Here is a 27,033-nt window from a genome sequence, read left to right on the forward strand (position 1 = left end):
CCATACCACTGTACACCACTAGACAAACAGACGACCAGCATATGTCTGAATCCTAGTTGAGGCATACTAATAGATGACAGAGAATGATAAATGAAATTCAGAATTGTTTGTAGAATTTGATTTTTCGCAATATTCTGAACCTCCTTAGTTTTCTTACTGTAGCTTATAACAAGGGAAGAAAGATTGATTGATTTGATTTCACTGTATGCCTCAACCCCTCTCTGATGTGGGTTTTCATGAGCAATAGAGTGCTGAAATTCCAAATATCAGATAGCAGTAGGAGGAAGAGAAGCAAAGAATATCAGTAATCCACACCTGGGATTATCTATTCCTGAATAATGGTATTAACCATAGAGTAGAACATGAATTACTCACTATGTACCAGAAATTTCTATGAAGGCTGGTTGAAAACCAATCACCACTCTAAAACAAAAAAATTGAAGAGAGCAGCCAATGCAGAGAGTGGCTGTTTATACTACTAGTTCAATCTTTTCTTTAGACATTCAAGACAGATCATAAACTGGGTTGGTTTAAAGTCTGTCTAAAGCGACAGTCTTTCCAGATAGAAATGCAAAGAAATTATATTAGAGGTGAGCTTGGACAGAATCAATATTTTCCTGTATGCCTTTTATTTCCCTAAATGTGGAATACTTCTTCATGGACTTCAGACAATCTTTTGATGAGGATGAAAATATTCTAAATATGAGAAGAAAACAATTGATTTCATTTGTGTATCTAAAATACATTCATTAAATACCTTAAATCTCTTTTCATCAAAGTTTTAAAGATGCTTTTAATACATAACAAGGGCCTTTGTTTCTTGTTTGTTCACTGTTGACTACATAAAAACAAACTCCTCTACCTCGAAGGGGCCATTTTCTCAGAGACGTGTGCACATTGTTGGCACTCAGAGTTTGCTGCAAAGGACATTGAGGCCATGCTTACTTCATTAGGTTGGCTAAGGTCAATTTCTCAAAGGGAGTAATTAATAAAGTATATCTTCATGTAGATTGGAAAAACTTGACATGTTGAACTGGTAACAAACACTCCTGTAGGTTTGAGGGGAACGTTGCTTATTCTCTTAAAATAGCCCTCACTGGGGCAGATACAATCAAACTGCTGCCGTGAAATGTCTACCATCTTTTTTCTTTTCAGGGGGAAATACATAATTTACAATGGCTAATTTGCTCATGACGAGATTTTACTGGACTGACATTTACCACTGTAATAAATCTACCTGAGGTCATCTTAAATGCATAGTACCAAACATGTGTTTTTAGAAATAGAAGTATCTGGGTAAATGTGAACAGATGTTTTATCATGATCTTGCTTACCATGTCAGAATTAAAATATAAAACCAATCAAATTGAACTAAATGAGAAAAGCATGATTAAAAATACTAAAAATTAAGAAAAATATAAACACAATACCAGGAATATATATTAAGGAAATATTATATAAATGAAAAAGTAATAGTTGGGAAAAAAACAACTTGTACTCTTGTTCCACTCATTTAAAGTAATTAGTTAAGTAATGAATGCTAAGAAAATTGCTTGGCTTTAGGGGAAAAATTTTGCATGGCTAGACTTGCACTTTAATGATCATTTTACACATTAAACATTCTTATTTCTTTATGATTTATGCTCTATAATATCCTCAATTGGGAAGATAAGCTAGCTCCCTAGTTCCCTGGCCTCTAGTCACGCTTAGCATCGGGGTAAACTCAAGCTCCACGGACTTGCTATTTCTTTCTTTTGAGATACTTCTCATTTGTATGCTGAATGCCATGGTTAATACTTACCATCAACTGACTTACCTTTCATTATTTCATTCTGCCTAAACAGATTATGGTTATCAAGCCATGCTCTTGAAAGGTCTTACAATATCATGAGTACACAGAAATGCCATGAATATCAGTCAGAGGTATAAAACAACGAAAAGGCAGAAGCTATGCATATGGAGGAATTGAAGAGTAAAACCTAGTACGTGATTTAAAGCTACATAGTAAGAAAGGAAGCCTTGATTTACGTACATATATGAGCATGTGTGTCTGTGTATGTATATGTATATGTATATGACTATACACACATATACATACACCTATATGTATACTAAAATGACTATATACAGTATAATCTTGATGCATTTGGCCTATCACTGTTTATAAGGCACAGCAAATAAATCGATTTCTTTTTTCCTTTTCAGGAAAAGCATGTGCACACTGGACCCCAAATGATTTTTTCTCTGATTTTGATCTGGAGAAGATGTTAAAAATAAATGGGGGAAAAGTTGAGTGAGTGAGGCTCATTAGCAGCTAATCATGGACTTCCTTTCATTAACACCCAACGGATCCATTTTGCTGAGGTACTTTGGAAAACAGAGCAGCTTACATACATCCTCTAATTCCTTCCCCAAACACTGATTTATACATACAATTTATGGAAATGTTTCATTACTGATCATCATGTACTAATAATGTCTGTTATATGATTACAGTAAAACCTTCTAGTTACACTTGACTAATTTTTTTTCAAATAGAAGAGTGTGCATAAAAGAATGGCTAGGTTACTTTACTATCACAACAATAACAGCTTTTTGCAAAAACAGTGAGGAACCAGTCAGTATGAATGCTTTTCATCCTTAGAACCAAGAGCTTTCAAGGGTAATTAAAGGTGACTTCCTCTTGAGGTCATAGCTTGGCCATCAGCCCAGGAGGCATTCTTAAAAGGTGTGAAACTCTTTAACACTTAACGCTGGGACCCTACTCTATGGCTTTGCTGTCTAAAACCAAGCATTTCTACAAATGCTGCACAGGACTCCACAGCATGTAGATTGGCTTTCCTCAGCCAGAAGACAATGGGAATATTTCTGGGAAATTATCAAAGTCTAAGGGAAATGTAATACAAATTAGGGAACATGGAGAATGAATTATCAGAAGTAGGTGTTTTAGCCTCATGGAACATTTAATAGGTCTCCAGAAGTTGGAAATTGCAAAACCCTAATTATTACCACTGAAGAGACGGCCTCACTATTTGTGAGTTTATGTTTTTATTACTCAAATTTAAAAAGCATATATAAAAGGTTATGTAACATCTTGGAAATCCCTTATTTCAATAGTTAGAAATAAAATTGACTGTATTTTTGATGTGTTTGCTTTTCAGGTTCACCGTTTATGGTCTCCAATTTGGTCTTAACCCATGGTTAAAAATAAAGCACTAAAAGAAATCTCTTTACCCACCTGTGGAGGTATCTCAACGTTAAAATCCCAATTAGTCTCCGAGTTAGCAGTGTGTGTAGACAGGGGAACAGAAGTGAAAGCTTGTAATAATGAATTCTCATGACATGAAAACACCCCTTTCTCTTGGGACAAGACGGGTTCTTATGAGTAGAGATACCGTGCTATTTCAGGATCAGTATGTGGGTAAGTAAATTTTCTATGGGAAAAAGTAATAAAATCCAAAGGATAGCCATAATTCTATCCAGATTACCATGGAGATGACATTTGGATAATTCTTCAGATGGTGTCAACATTATTTGCTATAGTTCACAATTTTAGATATGTTCACGTTCAATTTCCTTTAGGTTGAGCTGCATAAACAGGGTTACATAGTGTTGACTACATTTCGCATTCACTTCAGGATTTAGCAAGGGGTGTTTATTTTTAAAAAAAAAGGAAAGAAAGAAAGCACAATGTCAACAACATGCTGAGTTACACGATTTATTTAGCAGTCACTTACTGTAGGTGCTGTCTTCGTCTTTTGTGCCATCAATGGTTCCATCTGCCTGCAGCTGCAAGTGGTAACCTTGTCGGCTGTACAGTTTGGTAACTATACCCTTAAGTTGAGGCTCTGTGAAGAGAACGATGGTTTGGATCAATTGTTAAGTTGTGCACAGGCAGTTGAAAAAACTCCGAATTCAGAACTGTAATTCCATTTACAACTTTTAGTGGACAAGATCAAGCTACACTTTTAAACAATCCTCTGAAAGAGAGGGAACAAATTTCATTCCAAAATAAATCTCCAAACTGAAGAAATGCTTTATTTCTACCTCGTAACATTGGTAAAGCTCTAAAGCTTCTGAGCACAGCTACAGTTTCTGATAGCTTGTCCTTTGATTTACAGACTGGTAGTCTATCTAATTGAGCAGTCGGAACGGGTTGGCAAATGGCATATCCTGCCTTTTAACAATGTGCCACTTTTCATGTGGAAGGAAAAGAAGGAATGAAAACATAATTTAGAATGGTTTACCAAACAGGGACCAAAAACACACTAGCAAAAATTTCTCCCAGAATCACTGCACTTTGAAAAATAGTCCCCTCCATTCTAAGAAGGTTGAAATGCATAAATACGCTGCAACCCCTTCAAAGAACTTATATTTAGAAAATCGAGCAGTAATACAAAAAAAGGAGTGGTGGATAATAAAACCATTATCATATCCTACCATATTTCTTATCCTTAGGGAAAATGGGTGCAAAAAGAACAGGGCTTTTGCTGGTAGAAATGAAAGAAAATTATTCATACTTATTTTCAAATTTATTATCAAAAACATGATTAGCCAAAATATGTGTTCTCAATTAAAATGATTTTCAAATTTGAATCACCATAGACTAATAAAGTAACAGCCATGTTATCCAAAATTTCCTTATACTCTATACAGACACTTTCACTGAAATAATATTTATGTGATTATTCAGGCCAATACTCATGCTTTGCAACTGCTTAAGCCTTTAAAAAAAAAAGCCTAATTTACAGCCAATGCCTTAAAAAACTTCCAGCCAACAGAAAATGTATGTCTGCATTTCCATTACAGGGTGTGTAGAACACATAAATTAAAAAAAAAAACACAAAAAAACAGATTGATGAATAAGTCTGAAAGTTCACAGTATTTACATAGTTAAAAGTAACAAAAAAGCGTAAAGGAGTCATTTGGTCAAGAATGGCCAAAGAAGCTGCACGTTCGCCTGAAGGTTTACCTTGACGCAACCTGACACTTAGAGCTCTGTGAATATCCCCCGACACCAGAACATCACGCTACTCTGATCAATGAAGAGGTTCAAAAGAACTCACGCTCTGGCTATGAGTTTCAATTGTCTCTTCAAACCTGCATTTTAGAAGCAAGTCACCACAGTTTTACTATTCTAACCACTTCACTAAGCTCTTTGCCACAAGGTTGTAGGAATCCACTTTCCCCTCTCCAGCAAATATTTAAAGCTGCACCACAAGTCAAGTCGGTCCTGATCAAGCTTAAAAGTGATCAAAGAAACAGAATGCCTAGATAGCAGAAGCTCACGGATGCTGGAGGGGAAGGATCAGACTTGCTGGGATAAAGACAAGGGAAGGATTCCCCATGTTCTCCTGGGGGGGCAGTGGTGTCTGTCCAGTTCCAAGCCTGCGATTTCCACAACACACACACACACACACACACACACACACACACACACACACGATTGCCATGTTTGGGTCGCGCCTGGCCTGAGCCCAGGTTCACGCACACATGTGGCACGCCTGAAGCTGAGGGCGCGCCACCTGGGCAGGGTATGCCCCCAGGCTTTGCGCCTGTCCCACGGCAGTAGCAATGCAGCAAGCCAGGTACCATTACGAAGGAGGCGAGAAAGCAATCGCTTCCCACGCACGCACACCGGCTCGGTGGCCACAGCCGCACATGATGGGCCGCGGACAAACTCACCTGCGCTTCCCTACATGCCCTCCAGCCCCTCCGCACTCATAAAGTATTAAAGAAACAAAACAAAAGCAGCCAGGAGCCCCTTCCGACCTGGTCTCCTTCTGCGCCTCTTCTTGGAGCCGAAGAGTTTGACCCGGGAAAAGACGTTTAACTTGTTTTTGTCGCAGCTGGTCTTGCCTTTGCTGGGGCTGCTGACACACTTGCAGGCGTTGGATTTCTCGCGTTCGCGGGCTTGTCTCTTCTGACGGATCAGCGAGCTGGCGATAGCCGCCGCCATAGCCACGACGCCCACCACCACCACTTCTTTTGCAGCCCCTTTCTGGCTTCGCCTCCTCCGCCCGCTCCTCCGTCGCTCGCCCGCTCTGTCTCGCGCTTTCGCCGCCTTCGGCTCCTTAGCCTGCGCTCGCCGGGGCTTCTCTGCACTCGGGCTTCAGCCGAGGAGGGGGCTCAGCATGCCGTCCCAGCTCCTCCGGCGGTGGTCGGGCTCCCGCGCGGGCTGCGGGCTGCCTGGGTCCGAGCCGACGCCACAGCCCCGGGCCGGGATCGCGGGCAAGACTGGCAGGCGGAGGCAGAGCTGCGCGACTGCGTGCGCTCGGCCCCTGCGCCCCGAGGACACTGTGCAAGTCCAAGCGGTTCGGGTCGGAGTTTGGCTGCACCCCCCCGCCCAGAGCCTCGCGGAGGGGGCCGGAGGATGGAGGCGGGCGGAGGGAGAGCGCAGGCGGGAGAGAGGCCGGGAGCGCGGGCGGCGGGAGGGAGGGGGGAGGGGGGAGCGCGCGGGGGAGCGCGCCCTCACCCTGGCCCCTCCGAACCTCCGACTAGTCCTTGCAACTTCCAGGCGTGACGATCAGGAAAAGTTGGCCCGTGCCCGATTTCCGACGGGGATCAAACAGGTAATGGCCTAGCATCTTTGCGGCGGCTGTTGCTGTTGCTGCTGCTGCTGCTGCTGCTCTGGGCGCGGCACAGTCTCAGCACAGGAATTCCGTCGCTGCAGGCACCCTCCGGTGGAGTGCGACAGTCATCCCGAGGCCCCCTCCCCCGGCGGCCCCTCCCTCCCAGAGCCCAGCCCATGGGTGGTGCTTGGAGACGGGGGATGGCGGGGTGGGGAGTTTCGTTAGTGTCTGACTCTCAGCTGGCCTGGTTAGGCCCCGGCTGGGGTCCCTGGGAAGTTACCCAGCTACCTGCCCCAGGTTCCGACTCACAACACCCCACCCCCAAAAAACCCCACTGAGGTATGCCTTCTGGCGACACTTGTAGACATTCCGGAGAGGCCCGGGCTCCCTGACGGGTTCAGCCCCCGCGGCAGCAGCCGCAGCCGCAGCAGCAGGCACTGCAGAGCTGCGCCCGCACACCACGCTGCCACCCAGTGGTTTTTGCTGACTTTTCATTTCGGGCCAATTTGTGCGGTCCGTACCACGCTATTTCCTCGACGCCCCCTCATCGTTACGTTCGGATTTGGGATCCAAGCAGAGAGGTGGAGTCGTGCACCATAAGCAGTATTGGGGAAAAGCAGAGCCGAACCTCCTTATTTAAGCCCTAGCCCATTCCGGTCTCCTAACTTCTTTCTTTTTTTTTGTCCTGCTCCTTAAGCTCAGGCAGTCTCTCTCCCTCCAATTCAGAAATCAAGTCTGGCTTTTTCCTCGCCTCCTTTCAGAAGTTGTTCCTTCCCTGCTCTATATTTTAATCTGTAGGAGAAGAAAGAAGGAATGTCGAGGTCAAGAATGCAACAGAGAATGGTTCATCCACACCCCTACCTTCAAACAGACACGATTGTTTTACATTTTTACTTGATTTCTGATGCCAAAAAGGATGCCCCCTATTGGGGGTAGGGTTGTTCTATCTTGGAACTGCCACTACATTCTCTTTACTGGACTCCCGCCTCTTCCAAATCTTTTCAGAATAGATGTAGATGCAAAAGCAAATGCCCAGACTCCAGCCCTTCTTTTCTCGCCTGAGCTCCCAACTAGGAAACTCGGGCTTCTTAGGCCATCAGAGCTGAATCACCTGACGCTTCTGGAGATTTCCAGGGCTTCCCCGGGGCACTGCTGCCGCCCCCCCTTCCACCTCTCCCCAGTCTCGAATGTCTCTTGCCCCATCAGAAGCACTATTTTGTGTCTGCAAAGGCAGGCTGGGGTGAAGGCTGCAGAGGCCAGGTGGACAGTTACAGGAGAGAGATGCCAAATGGTCTGAGGTTCCCTGCAGGTTACTCCACATCTTCGTGCTTTGGGCTTTCCCAAAAGCAAAGGGAGAAGAAGGCAGAAGGACAAATCAATTCAAGTATCCACTTCTTCAGACTTCAATTCGTGGGGGAAATGTCCTAGTCTGCTCCTACTGGACTTCAAGCACCTTGAAACTCAGGACTAGGTCTCAGTCACCACCAGATTTTCCATCTCCTGGCATAGTTCCGGTCCCAGAGTTGATGCTCAATGCAAGTTTATTGAAAATAATTGATGAATGACTGGTTTATATTGATTCTGAAGGGTTGTAGAATGTAGAATGTTTCCTGGCTCAGAAAGTATGTGATTCAAATTCCAAGTACCATGAAGGGAAATGATCTCACCAAAAGGGGTCAGAAGTGCTGAGCAGGGCCAAATACTTGGGATGTGGGATAGGCAGTTAAGATGCTCCTGTTCACTCTGCATCTTTCTACCTTCTGAGGAGCACCAACCCCAAGGGCCTTTCTTTTCTTTCCTCTTGTTTCTCTCTTGGGACCCTGAACCAAAGCAGGCATGAAAAAGCTAAAGCAGGACGAAGTTCTGATTCAGACAAGGGCTAGAACTTGGGAAGAGTGAGGATGAGGAAACGGAACTGAGAAAATGAGGGTTTTCCCCCACTCTTTTACCGCCATTCTCCACCAGGAGAACACTCACTGTTGGCTTGTGCAAACACCATTCATAAGGTACTTTCAGGATGCCTGGAGAATTACTGGTGTGGCCCCTCTGAGGTGGGTATCGGGGGTAAACAGACATGGAAAAGACTTCAGGAATATATAATGGGGGGGTGGATGACACATCATGATAAAGTCACAAACACAAACATATAAAGACGTCAACTCTGTTACTAACCCCTATGCCATGATCTCATGGCACTAGTGGGCCAAAGCTGATAAGTAGATGATTCTATGGGTATTTGTAGATACCTTTCTAGCTCTAACTTCTCTCAGACAATTGAATTTTATTAGGTTGTCGGAAAAGTCACGACGTATTTTTCTGGTTTTCGTTGCAAAAATGCATCATGACTTTACTGACAACCCAATATAATTGTGAATAATAAGGTTATATAAGGGGCCCAGAATGTCTCCATGCCATGTGTTCCCATCAGCCCATAAAATGCACTTCTGCTCTTTATATCCTCCCCCCTCTCTTTATTATTTTGTCTCCATGGACAAGAGATGACACATGATTGGTGAGAATGGAGAGAGGGGCCTTTAACTCTCTCTGTGCTGTCTGCCTATAGACCACATGGAGCATGCTCCTCCCTCCACTAAGAGAGCTCACAGAGGCCTGTGACTAGGGGAGGGGGGGTCATCTCGAGGAAAAGTGGGAGGAGGCCATTTTAACTTTGGATCCAAATCATATTGTGCAATCAGCTTAGCCATTAATGAAGCAGCTATTTTGAGCCTTTCCTAACTCTTGTATTTCTTAGGGACTTTCAAATTCAGAGCAGAGGGTGAATACAACTTTCAAATCCTCAAAGGAGAACTGCCAAAACCCTGGTCATTGTATTGGGTTGTCGAAAAAGTCATGACGTATTTTGTCTATGTTTTTCAAAGGTCATCTGTTTATATAAAGAACAAAGATCAATCAGTGATATATTGCCCATTTTGTTCGATAACCTTTTGCCACCTTTCAGTGAGCTTCATAATTCCTCGTTCATAGAAGGACCTGTCTTTACTTGCGAAAAACTGAACAAGGTGCTGATTTACAGCCTCACCTGAATTGAACATTATACCACACAAGGAGTTTTGAAGAGAGCGAGACAAGTGGAAGTCTGACGGCGCAAGGTCAGGCGAGTATGGTGGGTGTGGCAACACATCCCATCCAAGCTCCAATAATTTTTGATGGGTGATCAAACTTGTGTGTGGTCTTGCATTGTCAACATAGAACACAACTCCTTTATGATTAACAAGCTCTGGATGTTTCTGGATGATGAATTCGTTCAAACTGTCCAATACCCAACAGTACACATTTGAATTGATTGTTTGTTCCTTGGGAGGAGCTTGAAAAACACGACGCCTTTAAAATCCCACCACACTGAGAGCATAACCGTCCTCTGATGAATGTCTGCTTTCGATGTCGTTTGAGGCGAATCATCGCGTTGGGACCAAGACCATTTGCACACCACATTGTTGTAAACAATCCAATTCTCATTAGCAGTTGTCAGTCGCTTCAAAAAAGGACCGTTTTCCTCATGTTTAATGAGCATATTGCAGATGTTTATATGCACCGTCAAATGAACTTCTTTGAGTTTATGCAGAACCCACATATCGAGCTTGCTTACGTATCCCAGCTTCTTCAGGTGGCCGTGAACGCTTGAATGATGAACGCTTCAATGTTTCTGCAATCTCTCGTGTCGTGTAATATGGATTTGATTTGATCGATGCCTTTATTTTGTCATCATCAACCTCGGTGGGCTTCCCTGACTGAGGAGCATCATTGAGATCAAAATCACCAGCACGGAATTTCGTGAACCATCATTGGCACTGACACTCTTGTAGAGCATTGTCACCGTAAACTTTATGCAACTTTTCACAAGCTTGACGTGCGTTCTTCCCTTTATGGAAGTAAAACAGTAAAACATGGCAAAAATGCACAGTTTGGTCTTCCATCTTCAACTTGTTGTAAAATCTCCAAAACTCAACCAAATCATTCAATTTGTTTTAGAATGAAGCTAAAACTGTCAGCTGTCAAATGACATAGCAATAACAGAGATGTGAATGACTCTAGGACTTCCAAAAATGAACTAGCACCATCTGTTGCAAAATGCATCATGACTTTTCCAACAACCCAATAGAAGGCATATGAAAGAAGGAACCACCTCCCACTCTAGAGAAGCATATTTTGCCTTTCCTTTGTGTCTTACTGCCACCCTAGACCAGGACCATGGCATTTTAGTGGGAAGAAGAAGAAAGAACTTTCCGTTGATACTTATTTCCAAAGTGTCTTTTCTTTGGTCTTGTTCTGGCTTCCCAGTGGATACTATACCCTTGCTACAGAACTTCCTGGGTCTCCTCCGGCATTTCAACTCCCTCTGCTTAACCCCAGGGCTCCTAAATTCTCTATGCTGGATGGGACCACTCTCCTTTGCTTCTCTTAGACCTCCTGCCCGCCCTGCACTGTCCACCAAGCTCTCCTTGATCATGTTCAAGAAGGAAGCATCCGTAGCTTTCTCCAAATCAGTTCACAAAGAGTTTCAGCCTGGTGGCAGGATACATTTTAATCCTGTCTCTGTCACTACTGGTTGTGTGACCTTGGGCATGTCATTTCTCCTGTTGGAGCTTGTTTTCCCATCTTCAAAGCAATCTTGTAGACGTGATTAATGGCTTTCAAATTGTATTCTACAGAGCACCAAGATACATGGATGGGGTGTAAGTTCACTCACGCATGGGTCAACTGTAGCACCCCTGCTTTCATCTATTTTACATCCTGGGGCTCGTTGTATGATTTCTTATGAAAAATAAAATAAAAATAAAAGATTCCACTATTAAAAACAAAATGTTGGAAAAGCTCTGGATGAAATGTTCCTTAAAGTCTTTTTGGCTCTGGGGGGGCTAAGATTTTTTGTATATGCCCTTGTTCATCCGACCTCTTTATCCCCCCCCCCATACTTCTGCTCTCCCATTTCTCCTCCCACCTCACCGGAATCTAAACTCTAAGTTGAATTCCAAGGAAAAACAAAGAAGTCTCTTTGGCTCCATTCCTCGTGGGTTCGCTCGAGAACCAGGTTTTAGCATTCTTTGCAGAGAGAGTTATGTGAGTTATCAGAGCATAGAATGCTGATCGTTCTCTGCCAATCTCTTTTCGCAGGCCTCAGATGAGCTATAAAGAAGCTGAGGGGACCTGCTCTCAAGAGGCATCTCCAGGAGAGACAGAAAACCAAACAGATGTGACGGTGATGAGTAAAAATGAAAGAATTCAGACAGCCTAATCAGGAGCAGCCTCCATATTTTTTGAGCAGGAAGGAATTGGCTGCCTTTTTGAAAGTCTGAAAATAAGGGATTTCAAACACCCTTCCTTCGTGAAGATAAACATAAATGGAGCCACTTGCCAGATTGCTCTCCAGCTTCACTGACTGTCCATCAAAACATCTGAATGACCAGTTAGCAGGTCAAGGATGAGCTCAAAGGGAGGAAGGAGGGCAGGTTCAAGTGCAAAGTCAAGCAACACTGGGTGATCTCGCCATTAACTGGGTAGGGCAGCAGAGGGGATAGATATTGAAGAGACTGGGCAGCAAGTACCACCTTTTGTGGCCTATCTAATTATGTCCAAAGCCCAGAGAAATGACTGGATAGAAATACAAATGAGGAGATTAGAGGAAAACCATTAGCAAAGGCTTTTTGCCACTTAACTTCAAGCAGAAAGAAAAATGCAATTGAAGGGAATCTTGTCAATGTCACACTTAAATTCCAGGGACAGAAAGAGTGACTACTGTAGTCTGTAACAGAACCTGACACGTTTATTAGTTGGCAATGAGTGTCTCCTAGTCGAACATTTGGGGGGATTATGCTTCAGAAACAAAGGTCTCCAGAACCATTAAAAAATTTTGATTAGCTCTCTTGATTTGCATTCAGGATGAGAAGCCAAAGAATACTAGGCTGGTGGCTTGATTTTCACTATGTTCCCTCTCTGAGATAATTCTCAGAAAACTTAAGCTATGGAATTTACTATAGCCACCTCTGGCTTATATTTAAAATCAATTTGGAACACACTGATTAATCCTGATCCTTTAAGAAGAAAAATCCTATAACCTACATAAAAATGTCATTGTTCATTCATAAGTTATGAACATTAAAACCATAAAGGACCCTGATGGTATTAATCATATCTATGAATGCAGTTCTTTACCATTTAATTAGCCATAGCAGCTGCCACATCAAGAGTTCAAGGCCTCTGATTACCTGTTTGGTCATTTAATCAAGAAAACCTGGACAGAATTTTGGATTGCTGGGGTCAAGGTTTCTCTTCCGATCATAAGGAAAGAACACAGAGAAATGAGCCTACATACCAATATGTGGAAATTTAAGTTTTGTACAAAGAAGACATTCTTTTCAGTAATACCATGATTGCTGATTCTCCTATAGGAGCTTTTATGAATAGAACAGAAACCTTATCTATCTCAATAGGTATGTGAGTTGATTCCCCTCAAGGCTCTTATTCTGTCATTAAAACTACAGTATGTAACATTTATATTACCCATGAACCACAACCAAGAAGTGGTCACAGGGAGAGGGGAAGCCACACTTTTACTGAGAAAGTTCAAGGTCTTGTCTTATGGGACATGGAGATAGCTAGTGCCTTTGACTTTGGAAGGTTATATTGGGTGAACTTGAAGCGTGTGGGTCAAGGCACTCACACCCACTTTTGAAAGTTTCTCTTGTCCAATGTGTGGGAATACTTTAGCTACAATAAGTTTATTCTCAACCAAATGGGTTGCCTCACTGGTGACACAGCATCCAGAGCCAATAAAAGCACCAGCTTCTCTAAGTGAGTTTGGTTCAGTTTTATTCAATAATATGTGAAGATCTTGAAAGAACGGTTGCTATTTTATGAACCGCCTGGTGGATAACAAACATAAATGAGGTGTTTCTATGATGAAACATTTATGGTAGACTAAAAATGTATAAGAACCAGAGACAAAATATCTGCAACACTGGGTTCATTTCTTGCCCAGTGAACTAAGTAATCTAAATGAAAAGCTAGCGGGGGAAATGATGGAGGATTTGAGACAGAAGCAGACAATCGGTAATTTTTCTGGATCTAAGTTGTTTCAGGAAATAGGATTTCTGGAGGAAGGTGACCCAAATTCAGGATTTGAGGAGGGGAATGCAGTATTTGCAAATTATGTAATGTTCATTATTACTTAGCACGTGGGGGTGGGCTTCACAGCCAGCATAAGGAACTCCAGATTGATTTCCTATTTGGCAGTGGCACTGATTTCACCAATTTCCTATCAAGAGTTGCCATTACTTTTTTAATTGGGGAATTGGGGGAAGGTAACAGTGTTGGGGAACAGGGGAGGGAGACCAGCCAAGTTGTTGTTCTTCAATCTTAGTTGTGGAGGGCGCCAGTCGCCATCTGGCTTCCCATCGGTAGCTCGTGGCCTCTAAGCTCAAGGTGCTGTGTTCAATCTTAGTTGCGGGTGGGCGTAGCCACCATCCCATGCGGGAGTCGAACCAGCAGCCTTGTTAAGAGTGCATGCTCTATCCACTGAGCCATTCGGGCGGCAGCTCAGCTCAAGGTGCTGAGTTCGGTCTTAGTTGTGGGTGGGCATACCCCACCATTGAACAGGCAGTCTTGTTGTTACACCAGCTGAGCCATCCTGCCACCTGTTGGCAGCTCAGTGGCAGCTCAGCTCGGGCGCAGCATCACTGGCCCATGTGGGAATCGAACCAGCGGCCCTGTTGCTCAGAGCTCGCGCGCTTAAGCCAACTCTTAACCAACTGAGCCACCTGGCTGGCCAAGAGTTGCCATTTTTTAAAGGAGCCATGAGGTAATGGGAAAATACTTGCATGCTCCCTCAGGATTAAGAATCTTAACACCTCTCTTTTCAGACACTGACCAGGATTTGGGCAGGAGAACCTGCTGGATGCAGAGGAAATGGTACCCTTTAGACTCTAAGGAGGGGACAAAGGACAGGTCCATGATCCACCTGAGAAGTGTGCAGATGCCCTACATTTTTTATTAAAATGTTTATTTAAGTATAGTTGGTATATAATCTTATATTAGTTATATTCGTTTCTGGTGTACACTATAGTAAAGATTTGACACAATATGATCACCTCACTAATTCTAGACTCATCTGTCACCGTGCAAATTTATCACAATATTATTGACTATATTCCCCTTCCCCTTTCACCCATCCCCCACCCCCTCCCTTCTGGTAACCTTCCCTTTGGTTTTTGTTTCTATAAGTCTGTTTTTGTTTTGTTTTGTTTAGATTCCACATGTAAGTGAAACCATATGGTGTGTCTTTCTCTGTCTGACTTATTGCACTTAGCATAATACCCGCTAGGTCCATCTGTGTTGTCGCAAATGTCAAGATTTCATTCTTTTTTATTTCGGCATAATATTCCATTGTACACAGAGACACACAGACACCCACATCTTCTTTATCCTTCACCTAGATGGCTTTTAAACTCTTCGTTCCAGTTTAGATATTTTTTGGCCAAAACTGGTGTTTCAAATGATGAAAACAATAAATTCTGTGGTTATAATCATACAAGCAACCCCTTGAGTGCTGTAACTCTATTTTTCTTTAATCCTTATAATAACCTCTAAGGTAGGTATTATCATCATTGCTATTTATTATAACAGGTAAGGAAAGCAAAGTCTAGAGTGTCCAAGTCATAGATTCATGGTTTCCTGGCTTGTACACTGGTGGCAGGGCCAGTAGGTAAACCAAGGAGCCTCAGCTAACGCAATTTAGGTGTAGAAGGCCAGCCCTTTAAATACGACTTTTTCCTCTTTGGCACTGGGTCTGGAATTTGGGTCGCTGAACAATGGTGCCTAGATATGGCTCTCTCTTTCTTGGCTTGGGTAACAGAAAAAGATGGAATATAGCTCAGTTATGCTTTTCCTTTCTTTTTCTTAGCAAAAGTGATTTATGAAACAAGCAAGAATAGATATGACCAATGTTTAGTTATGAGCATAGTCCATATAATTTTAATAACTTCAAGTGATTATTTAAAGGAAACATCGCTATGTTTCTCACTAAAATTAAATGATTAGAAATCATGGCTTACTGTCATTCTGGGTTTCTCAGTGCAGGGAGTACTTTGATACAAGGACCTGACTCAGGTAACCTGGAGCTTTCGAATGCTATGAGATCAAAGGGGCACTCCTGGGCCTTTATCTTCATCACTACTTAGCAGAGACAAGAAGTCCAAGTATTCCTATTCTCTCAGTTCTCTTCATACAGGGAAAACTGGCTTTCCAGACTGTAAGCTTTCTGTGCCATCTGCTTTCAACTACAGGAAGCTTGAGTTCAGCCAAAAGAGAGAAAAATATTACACACAATGTATGCACTTCCATGGTCTGAAGCCTATGACTAGCCCTTTGCAATCGTTTCTCCAGTATCCATTGGAACTAATTTGCTCTAACATTTCCCTTCTGACAAACAGCTAAAAGTATAATCAACCGACTGAAATTATGTAGTAACTTCGGCAACCACCGAAGACCTCAAGCAATTTTAGAACCTGATTTCCTAACAGGGGACTTGATGCTCAATTAAGAATCTCATTTTAGAGAAGAGATCTGAGGCAAGAGTAGTTAAATAAGTTTGCCCTGGGCCCAATTGTTCATTAGTTTGTTCGTTCATTCATTCACTCATGCATTCATTCAAGATTTACGAAGAACTACTTGGTATGTACTGAGCTAGGCCCTGACGGACACAAAGGTACCACAAGAGCTATACCGGTAATTTATTTATTGAGCACTAGCTATATCTCAGGCACTATTCTAAGTACATTATCCTTATTTACTCATTTAATACATACAACCATCTTATGAGCTTATTATGTCCATTTTACAGATGAGCAAGCTGAGGCACAAAGAGGTTAGTTAATGAGCTCATTCAGGCAGGAAGCGGTGGGGCCAGGATTCAACGCCATGCATTCGGACTTCATATCCCATATTCTGAAAACTGCTCTACGGCTGCTCCAGTGACTATCCCTGGTCTCAAATGGAGGAGAAAGAGAAGTGAAAAACTAAAACACAAATGTGACTAGCAATGGAAGAGTGCTACCAGATGTCCAAAGTGTTGGGGGCAGAGGGGCGCCCAAAAGAAGGCACAGCTATCTCTGTGGGCAGGGGGGGAGGAATTGGGGTCTGCTTCAGAAAAAAGAAACATCTCACTAAAGATGAATTTTGAAGGATGAGGAAGATCTAGAAAGTTTGGGAATGAAACGGAGTAAAGCCAAACTTCAAGCCTGGGCTACACGGACTCCGTTCTCCAGGATGGACTTTTCTGTAAAACGGTGATTGCTGGTATGGTCATGAAGCACTCTGGAGATCAGGAGAAATAAAATGTGCCGTGTGGATATTCCCATGGACCTTTGTGAGTTTTTTCTTGCTTGCCAACCAATTTTTTTTCCCTTTCCCACTGATCGCGTTCAGCGCATACTGTCAACGGTGATGTTCAAGTGTACAGTAGTTTTTCGATTTACAACTGTCATCCGCAGGGGGTTACTAGAAGTAATCCCTTTGTAAAGGTGTCAATCAAAAGCAAAATTAAATTGCAGTGTATGCCACAGTAAGTTAGACATTCTCCTGCAATAACTGGGGTGAGCTTGGAGACCAGAGATTTGCATGTCAGCAGTTATTAAATAATTTTATTCCAATGACGATAAAATTTTAAGCTAACAAATGAGTTAAAGATGATGGGAAAATGACTGTCCACACCAGATATTCTTAGTAATTTCTCTATGTAGACTTCAATATTCCTATTGAACAGGGGCAACTAGGATTTGGTTGGTATTTGAATATGTTGAAAACACATTTAAAACATCTTCCCACTTCCTGCATTCTTCTGGCTGCCCCTAAAATGCCAATGCCTACTTTCTCTATCAGAATCTTGGTATCCTTTGGTCTGAAAAAAATATACTTAACCAAATTACTAAAGGGAAACAACAGTGCTGTATTTCACTGTAAGAACCAAAACAGCAGTGCATGCATGCGTACACACTCCAGGTGGGTCTCAGGCCATGCTGTAAAGCCTGCACCTCAGCCCAGACACCCACTGTCCTTATGAGGCCCCACAGGAACCTGCTGTGCCAGACAAGACTTTAGGTTCCCGGTTTTCCTAATTCTTCTCTTTCATTAAAATTGTTATTTCCTATATCCCATCCCTGGGTCATTGCTTTCCACTGAGACAGCTAGTTAATCAGATACTCTCATCAGTGCAGGGTTAATGAGTACTAGGAGTCCTCATGACAACCCAATTGCCTCATTCTAAGAGGGATTTTATGGAGGCAATATTCTACTGCAAAAGAGTGTCTTTACTGGTGACATTTGAAATGACAGAACAGGCTGCTGGGGTAGCTTCAATGGATGGAACAGTTTGGAGAATACCTCAATTTCAAAGTCCCCTGCCATTTTATACTACTGGCTCTATGAATGTGTATGCATGTGAGTGTACACAGAACGTTGCTGTGCTAACTCTGCTATTCATATAGGATAAAATAATATGTCAGACAAACTCATTCAGCACCTGTTCACCCTGTCTTCTCCTTCATAGACAAGATTCTTGAGAAAAAAGTTGTCTTTAATAACGAACTCTACTTCCTTATTCCACATTCACCCTTCACTGATTATATATTATTATACTATAGCATAGCATAGCATATATTGTGTGTGTATACCTAGTAATTCCTCTACATAGATTGCAATATCTTTTTTTGGAGAGGGACAACTATCATTTGGTTGGTATTTGAATATATTTAAAACATATTAAAAATATTTTTATGTACTGAATTCCTCTTATGCTTTTCTTCAATTCTGGAAATTTAGCCATCAACTCTTCATCTACTGCCTCTCCTTCAATCTCTCTCTATGCTTCTTCTGAAACTTCTAGTAGCTCTATGTGAGGGCACGTTCTCTCCTTCATGACTCCTTAATCTCTTTCTTAGTTCCATCTTTTTATCTTTCTGTGTAGAATCTGGGTGCTTCACTGACCTTTCTATTTGGGTTTAGTCTATTGTTGAATTTGGTTTTATTTCATTGATACACACACATACACACACCATATATATGTATATATATGTAAAATAGATTAATATTATATATGTATATATACGTACACATTCATATATGCATCAACATTATATATGTATATACACATATTCCTGCATACACTCACATATATACATGCATAATTTTTATAATTTGTTTCATCTTTTCTTATATGTCTGCTATCTTTTTCACAATATGCTGTTCATACCTTATGGATTTTAATCCTTCCTTTATCCTATTGAACATTTTGAAGGTGTTTAGATTAAAGTCTCTTTCATATTGCCTTCTGACACAACTTTTCTCGAATATGAATTAGCCTGTTGATTGTCCCGCTGACTCTCCCTGCAGTGGTTAATTTCTCTTCTTGCTCTGTACATTTGACTGTGGACTCCCCTTCAGCAGGTGAGTGGTTTTCTCCAGGTCTACGTGAACCCTGGACAGTAGAGTTATGTATCTCTATAGTTTTGTGTTCTTTCTCTGCCAGCGCTCTACGAATTTCACTGGATCCAGGTCAGTTTTTTATTCGAATTTCCCAGGTTTTTAGTACAAATTCAGGTGTGGGGTTCCAATTTCTTACACTGTAGGTCCAGCATGGACACCCTGCCTATATTCTGTATCCCTAGGCGTTGAGTCCTGATTTATCATGAATTGAACAGGACTTCCTGCCTCGTAGCTTTACACAGGACATTCAGGGCTCTGTGTCAGGGCTGCGGCTTCAACGTAGGCCCCAGGGTCTATAATCAGTTCTGATACCCTTGAAAGCCATTTAGCTTCAACGGCTGCAGTTTGCTTTGGTTTGCCTTGCTGTTTTGTTTCCATATCCTGGAGATTTTTCTTTTTTGCTTTTAAATTTTCTTGTGTATTGTCAAAGACTTAAGGTAATATTTTATTATTACCACGATTCCTATGTTTTCTATGGCCACTATTCCTATGTTTTCTATGGAACGATAGGGGCTTCTGCAGTACCTTTGTTCAACATATTGACTGGAAGTCCCCATTCAATCTTTATTTGCCCCATAATACTAAAATTGCTTTCACTAAGATCATCCATAGCCTTCCTATTATTTCCAATGGCTGCTTCTCAGTCATTACTTGACACAACCTTTCAGCAGAATACGTCTTGAACGTATTCAAGAACTCAGAATACGTTCTTGAGTATTCTCTTCTTGACGCTCTTCCATAGGCTTCTCCGAGACTGTGTTCTCCTGGTTGTCCTCCTATCTATATCTGACTGTTCCTTCACACTGTCCTTTTCCAATCCCTTTTCTTCTTACTGACCATTTGACCATTTAGGATTCTGCTCGATGCCCTCTAATGTTCCCTCTGAATCTCCTCTTTCTTGGTATGTACTCTTCATTCATCCACTCAACAAATGTTCTTTGAGCATTTGCTCTGTGTCAGGCTGAGTTGCAGGAATTCATCAGTAAACAAGGCAGGTGTGATCCTGCTCACATGGCAATTATCATCTAATGAAGAGTCAGGTAGTAAACAATCGACATAAGTATGTAGTTATAGATTGTCATCACTGCCATGAAACAAAAGGACAGAATGCTATTCAAGAGTAATGCAGAAGCAGCTAATTGAGATTGGAAGGGCAGGGAAGGCTTCTAAAAGGAGATGACATTTTGCTGACTTGTGAAATATGATTTGGACCCAGTCTCATGAATAGTGCAGGAAATAACTACATTGTATAGCTGCAACAACTCCAAAAACCTCCACTGCTTTTGATGGGGTTCAGGACATGCCACCCCAAAATATGGCATTTTGGCATATCAAACATTTTACACTGAAGGAGTACGAGAAAACGGCAGAAGCAGGAAAGTCACTCTGACTTTCCCTCCTCCCTTCTCCCCTGAAACCGGTCACAAAACCCTCATGTGAGAAGTGCCCTCCTTGTCAAAGAGGAAATGAGCATCGTTATCTCCCCCAACAAATGGACACTGACAAGAATCCCAGCACACAGACCTTGCTACGTTTCCCCCAGTTCAACGCTCTTACCTCACACTCCTTGGCTTATCTTATTTCTACACTACTACCCAAACTTCATCAAACCCAGCACACAAACACTCAGGTCTATATTGTTTCTGCCGGTCTCCATTTCCTTACGAGAGCTCTCCTGGCATGTAAAACTTGAGTTAAACAAAGTATCTTTTTCTCTTGTTAATGTGCCTTTGTTTAATTTTCAGACCCAGCCAGGTACCCTAAGGGGACTGATGAAAACTTTTTCCTCCCCTGCACTTTCATCACCTCAGATAGCTCCTCTGAACTTCAGATACGGACGGTTCTGCCCAAATACCACTCAGGACCTCAAACAAAACATTCCCCAAATTGAACTCATCTATCTAAGCTGGTTCCTCTTCTCTCATTCCACGTAGCTATTACAGTTGTTTCATGTATCCTACTTCTTTCTGGATTCATCCACCATCTCAACCAAGCCATACATTTGGGCATTATCCTGGATTCTTCTCTCTCCTACCTACATCCAAGGAGTAATCAAGTAATGAAGGGTCTGTCTTCTTAATACCTTTTCTAAATTCCCATTGCTAAGACTTCCACCGATTTCTACTCCATTTTTTGCCTGAATTTCACTGTAGCCTCGTCTGTCACCTATGACCAAATTGCTCTGCTCACTGCTAAAATTCTAACAGACAAATCAGAACACGTCATGCCCTGCAACAAGTTGCAGTTGCTGCCCACTTACAAGCCCTCCATTATCTGGCCCCAGAGTTCCTTGTCACATTATCTCCTGCCACTCCCCCTCCCACACTCTGTAATTCAGACATGCAGAAGTATTCCCCTTTCCCCAAACACCCCCTCCTGCCCTTTATCCACTCCAACTGCTGTACCTTTGAAAATTCTATTCCCTCCCACTCAGCATACGCTTCGAGATTTATCTCAGGCATCATCTCCTCTGGGAAACCTTCACCGACAATCCCCACGTAAAGACAGTTTCCGCTTCTCTCTCCATAGCACCCTGTACATATAGCTATTAAGGCATTTATAATATTCATTTCTGTCTACTTGTGCGTCATGCCCACAGTGAACTCCCTGAGGCAGGGACTGGCACTTCATCTCTGGATCCCAACATTTAGACAGATAGGGACTCAATAAATGCTAGTTTCATGGCTAAATGAGTTAGCTAATTCTCCATTTCTCTGTTTAGAAAGCAGACAGTAAGTATCTAGAGCAATGAAGTGTAGGACAGGTCTATTTTGATAAGGGTAGGTTCACCTACAATGCATAGTAAATGGTGGCCATGTCTTAACTACAAAGAGAACTACAGTTCAGGCACTGAACTACAAGCAGGGGACTACTGGCTCCTTGTGGAAGGCAAAGGTAAATCAGGTTAGTCATTAGATTGGTCCATATTTCAGCCACATTCTGATACGAAATATAGTAAAACCTCGGATTGTGAGTAATTTGGTTTGCGAGTGTTCTGCAAGACGAGCAAATATTTCTAATACATTTTAACTTGGTAAACGAGCGATGTCTTGCAATACGAGTAGTTTGTTTCCGGAACGAATTATGCTCGCAAACCAAGGTATTACTGTAATTCGTTACAAGTATACAACCCTTGAAGATTTGACAGAGACCTTTTACAATCCCTGTCTTATTTGATCTGTATGAGAACTGGTGAGGTAGCCAGGGTAGGTTTCAAATTCATTCCATTTTACAGAGCAGAAAACTTTCCCATCAACAGGTCATGGGTTGCCTAATATCACACAGCTAATGTATTCATTAACCAGTTCAGGCCCTACCTCATCCCGAAAAGGAACTGCAGGTGCTTACAAAAAAGTGTACAGGAAAATAACACTGAAAACAAAGAAAGCGACATTGGGGTGAAGGAAGAGGAGTCAAATGCTAGTGGAGGCCAGCAGGGTTTCAAATCCAAGGTTTCAGACTCCTCCTCTGATCCTTTTTCAGCCCCATGAGGCCGCTGCCTCCACAAGGTTTTGAATCACTGGTGGTGATTGGCAGGATTTTGCTTGCATTTTAGAAAGCAGTAACAATTTTGACCTCATAAAGCAAGTAGTCCCGTATCTATTAGAATAATCTCCCACCAAATGTAAGCACTGCAAATTAAATCTGAACTTGAATTACTGCAATTATCCTGCTTGGACTAGAAACCTAATCAGCCAACAGATAGAGGAGGCAAGGTAAAATGAGCCTGGGACCACAAAAGAAAATTGGTTCATGAGGGTGCAGGGGCCTGGGCTTGTTTTTCAGGGCGACATACACACTGAAACATTAATTAGATCAAAAGGTGACTCGGTTTCTGAGGTAAACTAATTCAATTTTCATCACGTCACATTTTATAGACATACGCCGGTTCCTAGATCTCGATGAGAGTTTAAACAATAATGTGGCTTTACTTGGATCCCGTGACTCAACCAGAATCACAGTTACCATTTTCCTAAGTGTTTCACTGAAATTGAAAATGATAATACCTATAAAAGCTCTCCAGTGCTGACATTTCCAAGTCTCTTTACCACACAAACAAAATTACAAAATGGAAAATTTAACCTTTCTTGCCCTGTATTTTCTTCACAGGGTATAAAACTGAAAGGTAGTCTATATTCCAGCATCATGACCAAATATCAGGAATGATAACGGTAAGAGCGTGATAATAATAACAGCTAACGTTTTCTGGGCATTTGCTCTGGAGCAGGCACTGTTCTAAACACTTTACATATGTTAACTTATTCAATTCCCACAGCTATTGAATGAGGAAGGAACTATTATTATGCTCATGCTACAGATTCAGGAAAATGAGGCATAGTGAAGATAAAAAATTTGCCTAAGGTCACTCAGCTAACAAGTGGTAGAACCGGAATACTAACCCACACAATCCTGCTACACACAAATATGCAAATAATCCTAATCTATAGTTATTTGGCCAGTTAGATGGGTTATATATTTTGTGGATTGTTTCTGACCTTTTTCCACTCCCTCTTGCTTTGTTTTTGCTGTTTATATAATTGCCAATTAACATTCCAGTTGGTAGGGGCTCAGGGAAAGCAAAGACACTACTAAACTTATAGAAAGTTGTATGAGTTTCTTCAAGAAGTGGGAATACTTCTTAGTTTTTTCCCTTGATGCTCATTACAGTGATTTCTGCCATACTTTGCAGCTTTGAAATCACTTCTTCACATGTATATAGCTAACCCTGGGTTGCCATGGAGATTTAGATCAATGTCACATGCAGGGGCCTGATTTGCATATTCTGTTGATTAGCAGGGGTATTTGCTAATCCTTGCTGAATTCTCCCACCCTCTACCATGACTAATCTCCCATGTTGGTGATACATGAGATTCAAGAATGTTAGGGACTGATCCTGTCAGGTTATTCTACACTTCAGTTCTGTTCAGTAACAGCTTCATTCAACCTCCAGGGGGAAAATAAAGTCAACAGAGGAATAAAGTGAAGTCTTTTACGAAATTAGTTAATGAGAAGGGAAAGTAGAATTCCCTGCTGTGAGGAAGAGCAAAGAATATAATACAGTAAACCCTTGGATTGCAAGTAGCTTGGTTTGCGAGTGCTCCGCAAGACGAGCAAACATTTCTAATATATTTTAGTGTGGTAAACGAGCGATGTCTTGCAATACAAGTAGTTTGTTTCCGGAACGAATTATGCTTGCAAACCAAGGTATTACTGTAATGTAATACAACATAAATGGTACATTTCATTCTGGGTATTCAGGAGTTGAGCATCCTGACCAACGATCATTGATGAAGAGTTTGCTCTGTCTGACAGGGTGCTAGGTGCTTTCATAGGTGTCATTTCATTTCATTTTCATAATGATCCCATGGGGCCCAGAGAGGGGAGGCGGAGTCACATGCCTAAATTCAGACAGCTATCAAGTGATATCTGAACAAACCTGGACCAGCCAAGCGTGTCAAGTCCCACTGGAGTGGCACTGTAGATGGCACGTACTTTCCACGCAATATCCTAATTGTCTAGAGAACAGACACAGGGCCAATGAAGAGAAGCTGCAAGGAAACAAATGAGGGCTCACACTGATGAAGCCATTTCTAACAATAAGGGGCTGTTCAAAAATAGATCGAAAGGGTTATTTTGGGAGGTAACCGGTGCCCTGTCACTGGAAGTGTTCATATAGGGGTTGTGGGGTTCACACAGACCTGGTAAACACTTATCAGATGTTATAGAAGGGATTTTTGCATTTAGTGAATGAATGGATCATGATATACCCCACTGTCAAAGCTCCTACCCAACTAGCACCAGAGAAACCTGTTGGTCATAAAAGGTTGGGCATGTGAAACATGCTGATCAAGAGAAAGTAGTCGCATGAAAGAGCGTCAGTGGAGGCTCAAAAAGGCAGCGCTAGTGAAGAGTGCCTTAGGGTTTTAGGGGCTGGGGTTGGTCATAAGGTGGTTTTACGGCGGAACTGTATAAGTAGGGTCCTTATAAATTCAGGTCAGAATTTCTAAACTAGGTGCGTGTCTGGACTAGTCAGTGGTCTCATCTTCAGGACACACAAGCCACGTGGAATTACTCTTAAAATAGTCCGAGCTAAAAAACAACAAGACACAGAGAAACTGTCACAGATAACAGGTAACTAAGAATGACTACTAAATACAATGTGGTATCCTGGATGGGACCCTGGGACAGAACAAGGGTGTTAGTAGAAAAACTGGTGACATCCGAATAAAGTCTGGGGTTTAGTTGATAGGAACATACCAGTGTTGGTTTCTAAGTTTCAACAAATGTACCATAGCAATTTAAGATGCTAATGTTCAGGAAAATCGGATGAAAAATCGGGAAAAAGGGGGTATATGGGAATGCTCTGTACTATCTCTGCAAACTTCTCTGAAAATCTAAAATCATCCTCCCCCATTTTTTTAAACTTTATTAAAAAACAGTCTGAGTTTCATTTGTCTTGCTTCAACGTTTCTATTTTCTTCAATGTTTTGCAACTTACGGTTTGTTTTGTTTCTCACATTGATTTCAAAAACATCGCATGGGCCAGCTAGTCTGAAATGAGTGTCTATTTACCCTGAACTATTGGAAAATAAGTAATGAGATTTGATGGGGTTGGAAAAGATGTATCTGAAGTAAAACCTGTTTTTCCCTCTTTGTCTTTTGTACCCAGTTTCGTAATTTCCTGAGTCAAGGGGACCATCTTGAGTACACAAATGATACTGTACCAAGAGGCCAGTGAGAACACTGCTGCTGAGTCTGTGGGAAGAAGTGTGGACACTTTCTGTTACTGCTAATAGAAAAGCAAGAAGTAAAGACTAACGAAGCCCATGATACGGTTATTTACCAGGGGACAGAGTTTCCTGAATCTAACAACCGGAACACAAGAAGTTGACACAGGTCAAGAACAGCTCCTTTCTGTCTCATTGTTCTTCCTAAGCTGTACTGTGAGGTTTCTCGGCATTCAGGCCAGCAGCAGATATCATGAATTTCAAGTCTTTACCTCTTAGAGGAGCCGGCTGTAGATGGTGTGAGATTTCAGCAGAGGAAACGCCATTTAAGGGCAAAGAGTATTGATAATATAATGTGTCCTTTCCTAACTAAGCATATTTGGCATGCATTCCCAGTGATATTTACTTATACTTGCCCAGGAAGCGTAAAGCTCCTTTTCTCTTCCCTGCAAAAATATTGATATTATTGGTAATGGACAAAGCATGACTTTGTATTTGCGAAATAAGGATTGTAATAAGGCAGCGCTTGTGACGGGGTTTGCACATGATAATTAGAAACAGTGTTCAGTTGTATCCAAGGTAAGCTGTCATTTCCACTTATCAAACTACAGGCCTGATGGAATGATGAAAATAGGAATCCTGGGTTTGATTCTCAGTTCTCTTCCTAACTAGACTTGGGGCTTTAGGAAAACGCTGTCTTACGCTCTGGGCTTCTATTTCCTCGTCTATAAAATAAGAGACCCATGTTACACAAAACTTCTTTGAATTTAATTAACTCACCACTAATCAGAAAGACAATCACCATGGGAGTTTATCACAAAGTTATAGAATTATTTGCCCGTCATATTCACTTTCGCCATCAAATTGAAAAAGTCATGAAACAGAACGCTTGAAGGCCCCGGGCAGCCTCAACACTTTAATGCAGAAAATAGTGGAATGTGTTGTGGAGTGGTTAAGAGCATGCGCTCTGCAACTAAAAACGTAGGTGTGAATCTTGATTCCGTAGCATGTCACATGTGTGACCTTAGCATGCCAGGTAACCTCTTGGTTCCCGAGTCTCCTAAACTCTAAGGTAAAAATAACAACAGTACCTACCTCTTAGGGTTGTAATTGTGAGAACTAACTGGGTTAATATTTGTTAAGAGCTTAACATGTACTTAGCATATAGTGCACACGCAATAAACTATAGTTGTTACCTCTGGCATTCTTCTTGTTGATATATGTTATGTCATGTATCA

The 27,033-nt window shown here is 41.9% G+C and overlaps 1 protein-coding gene across 6 annotated transcripts in view; it reads right to left on the minus strand.

Annotated features, from left to right (window-relative positions):
* Nucleotides 1–27,033, minus strand: part of FGF13 (fibroblast growth factor 13) — a 530,394-nt gene that overhangs the window by 66,588 nt on the left and 436,773 nt on the right. For 4 of the 6 annotated variants that reach the window (XM_019653607.1, XM_019653606.1, XM_019653609.1 and 1 more), the window contains one exon: nt 3,738–3,848. In XM_019653607.1, the coding sequence (XP_019509152.1) occupies nt 3,738–3,848 (111 nt within the window). Of the gene's footprint in view, nt 1–3,737; nt 3,849–4,047; nt 4,073–5,772; nt 6,722–27,033 lie in introns of those variants that run through there. The other 2 variants (XM_019653608.1, XM_019653610.1) reach the window with 2 other exon arrangements.

The sequence above is a fragment of the Hipposideros armiger genome, unplaced genomic scaffold (genome assembly GCF_001890085.2).
Source record: "Hipposideros armiger isolate ML-2016 unplaced genomic scaffold, ASM189008v1 scaffold_203, whole genome shotgun sequence".
Classification (NCBI taxonomy): domain Eukaryota; kingdom Metazoa; phylum Chordata; class Mammalia; order Chiroptera; family Hipposideridae; genus Hipposideros; species Hipposideros armiger.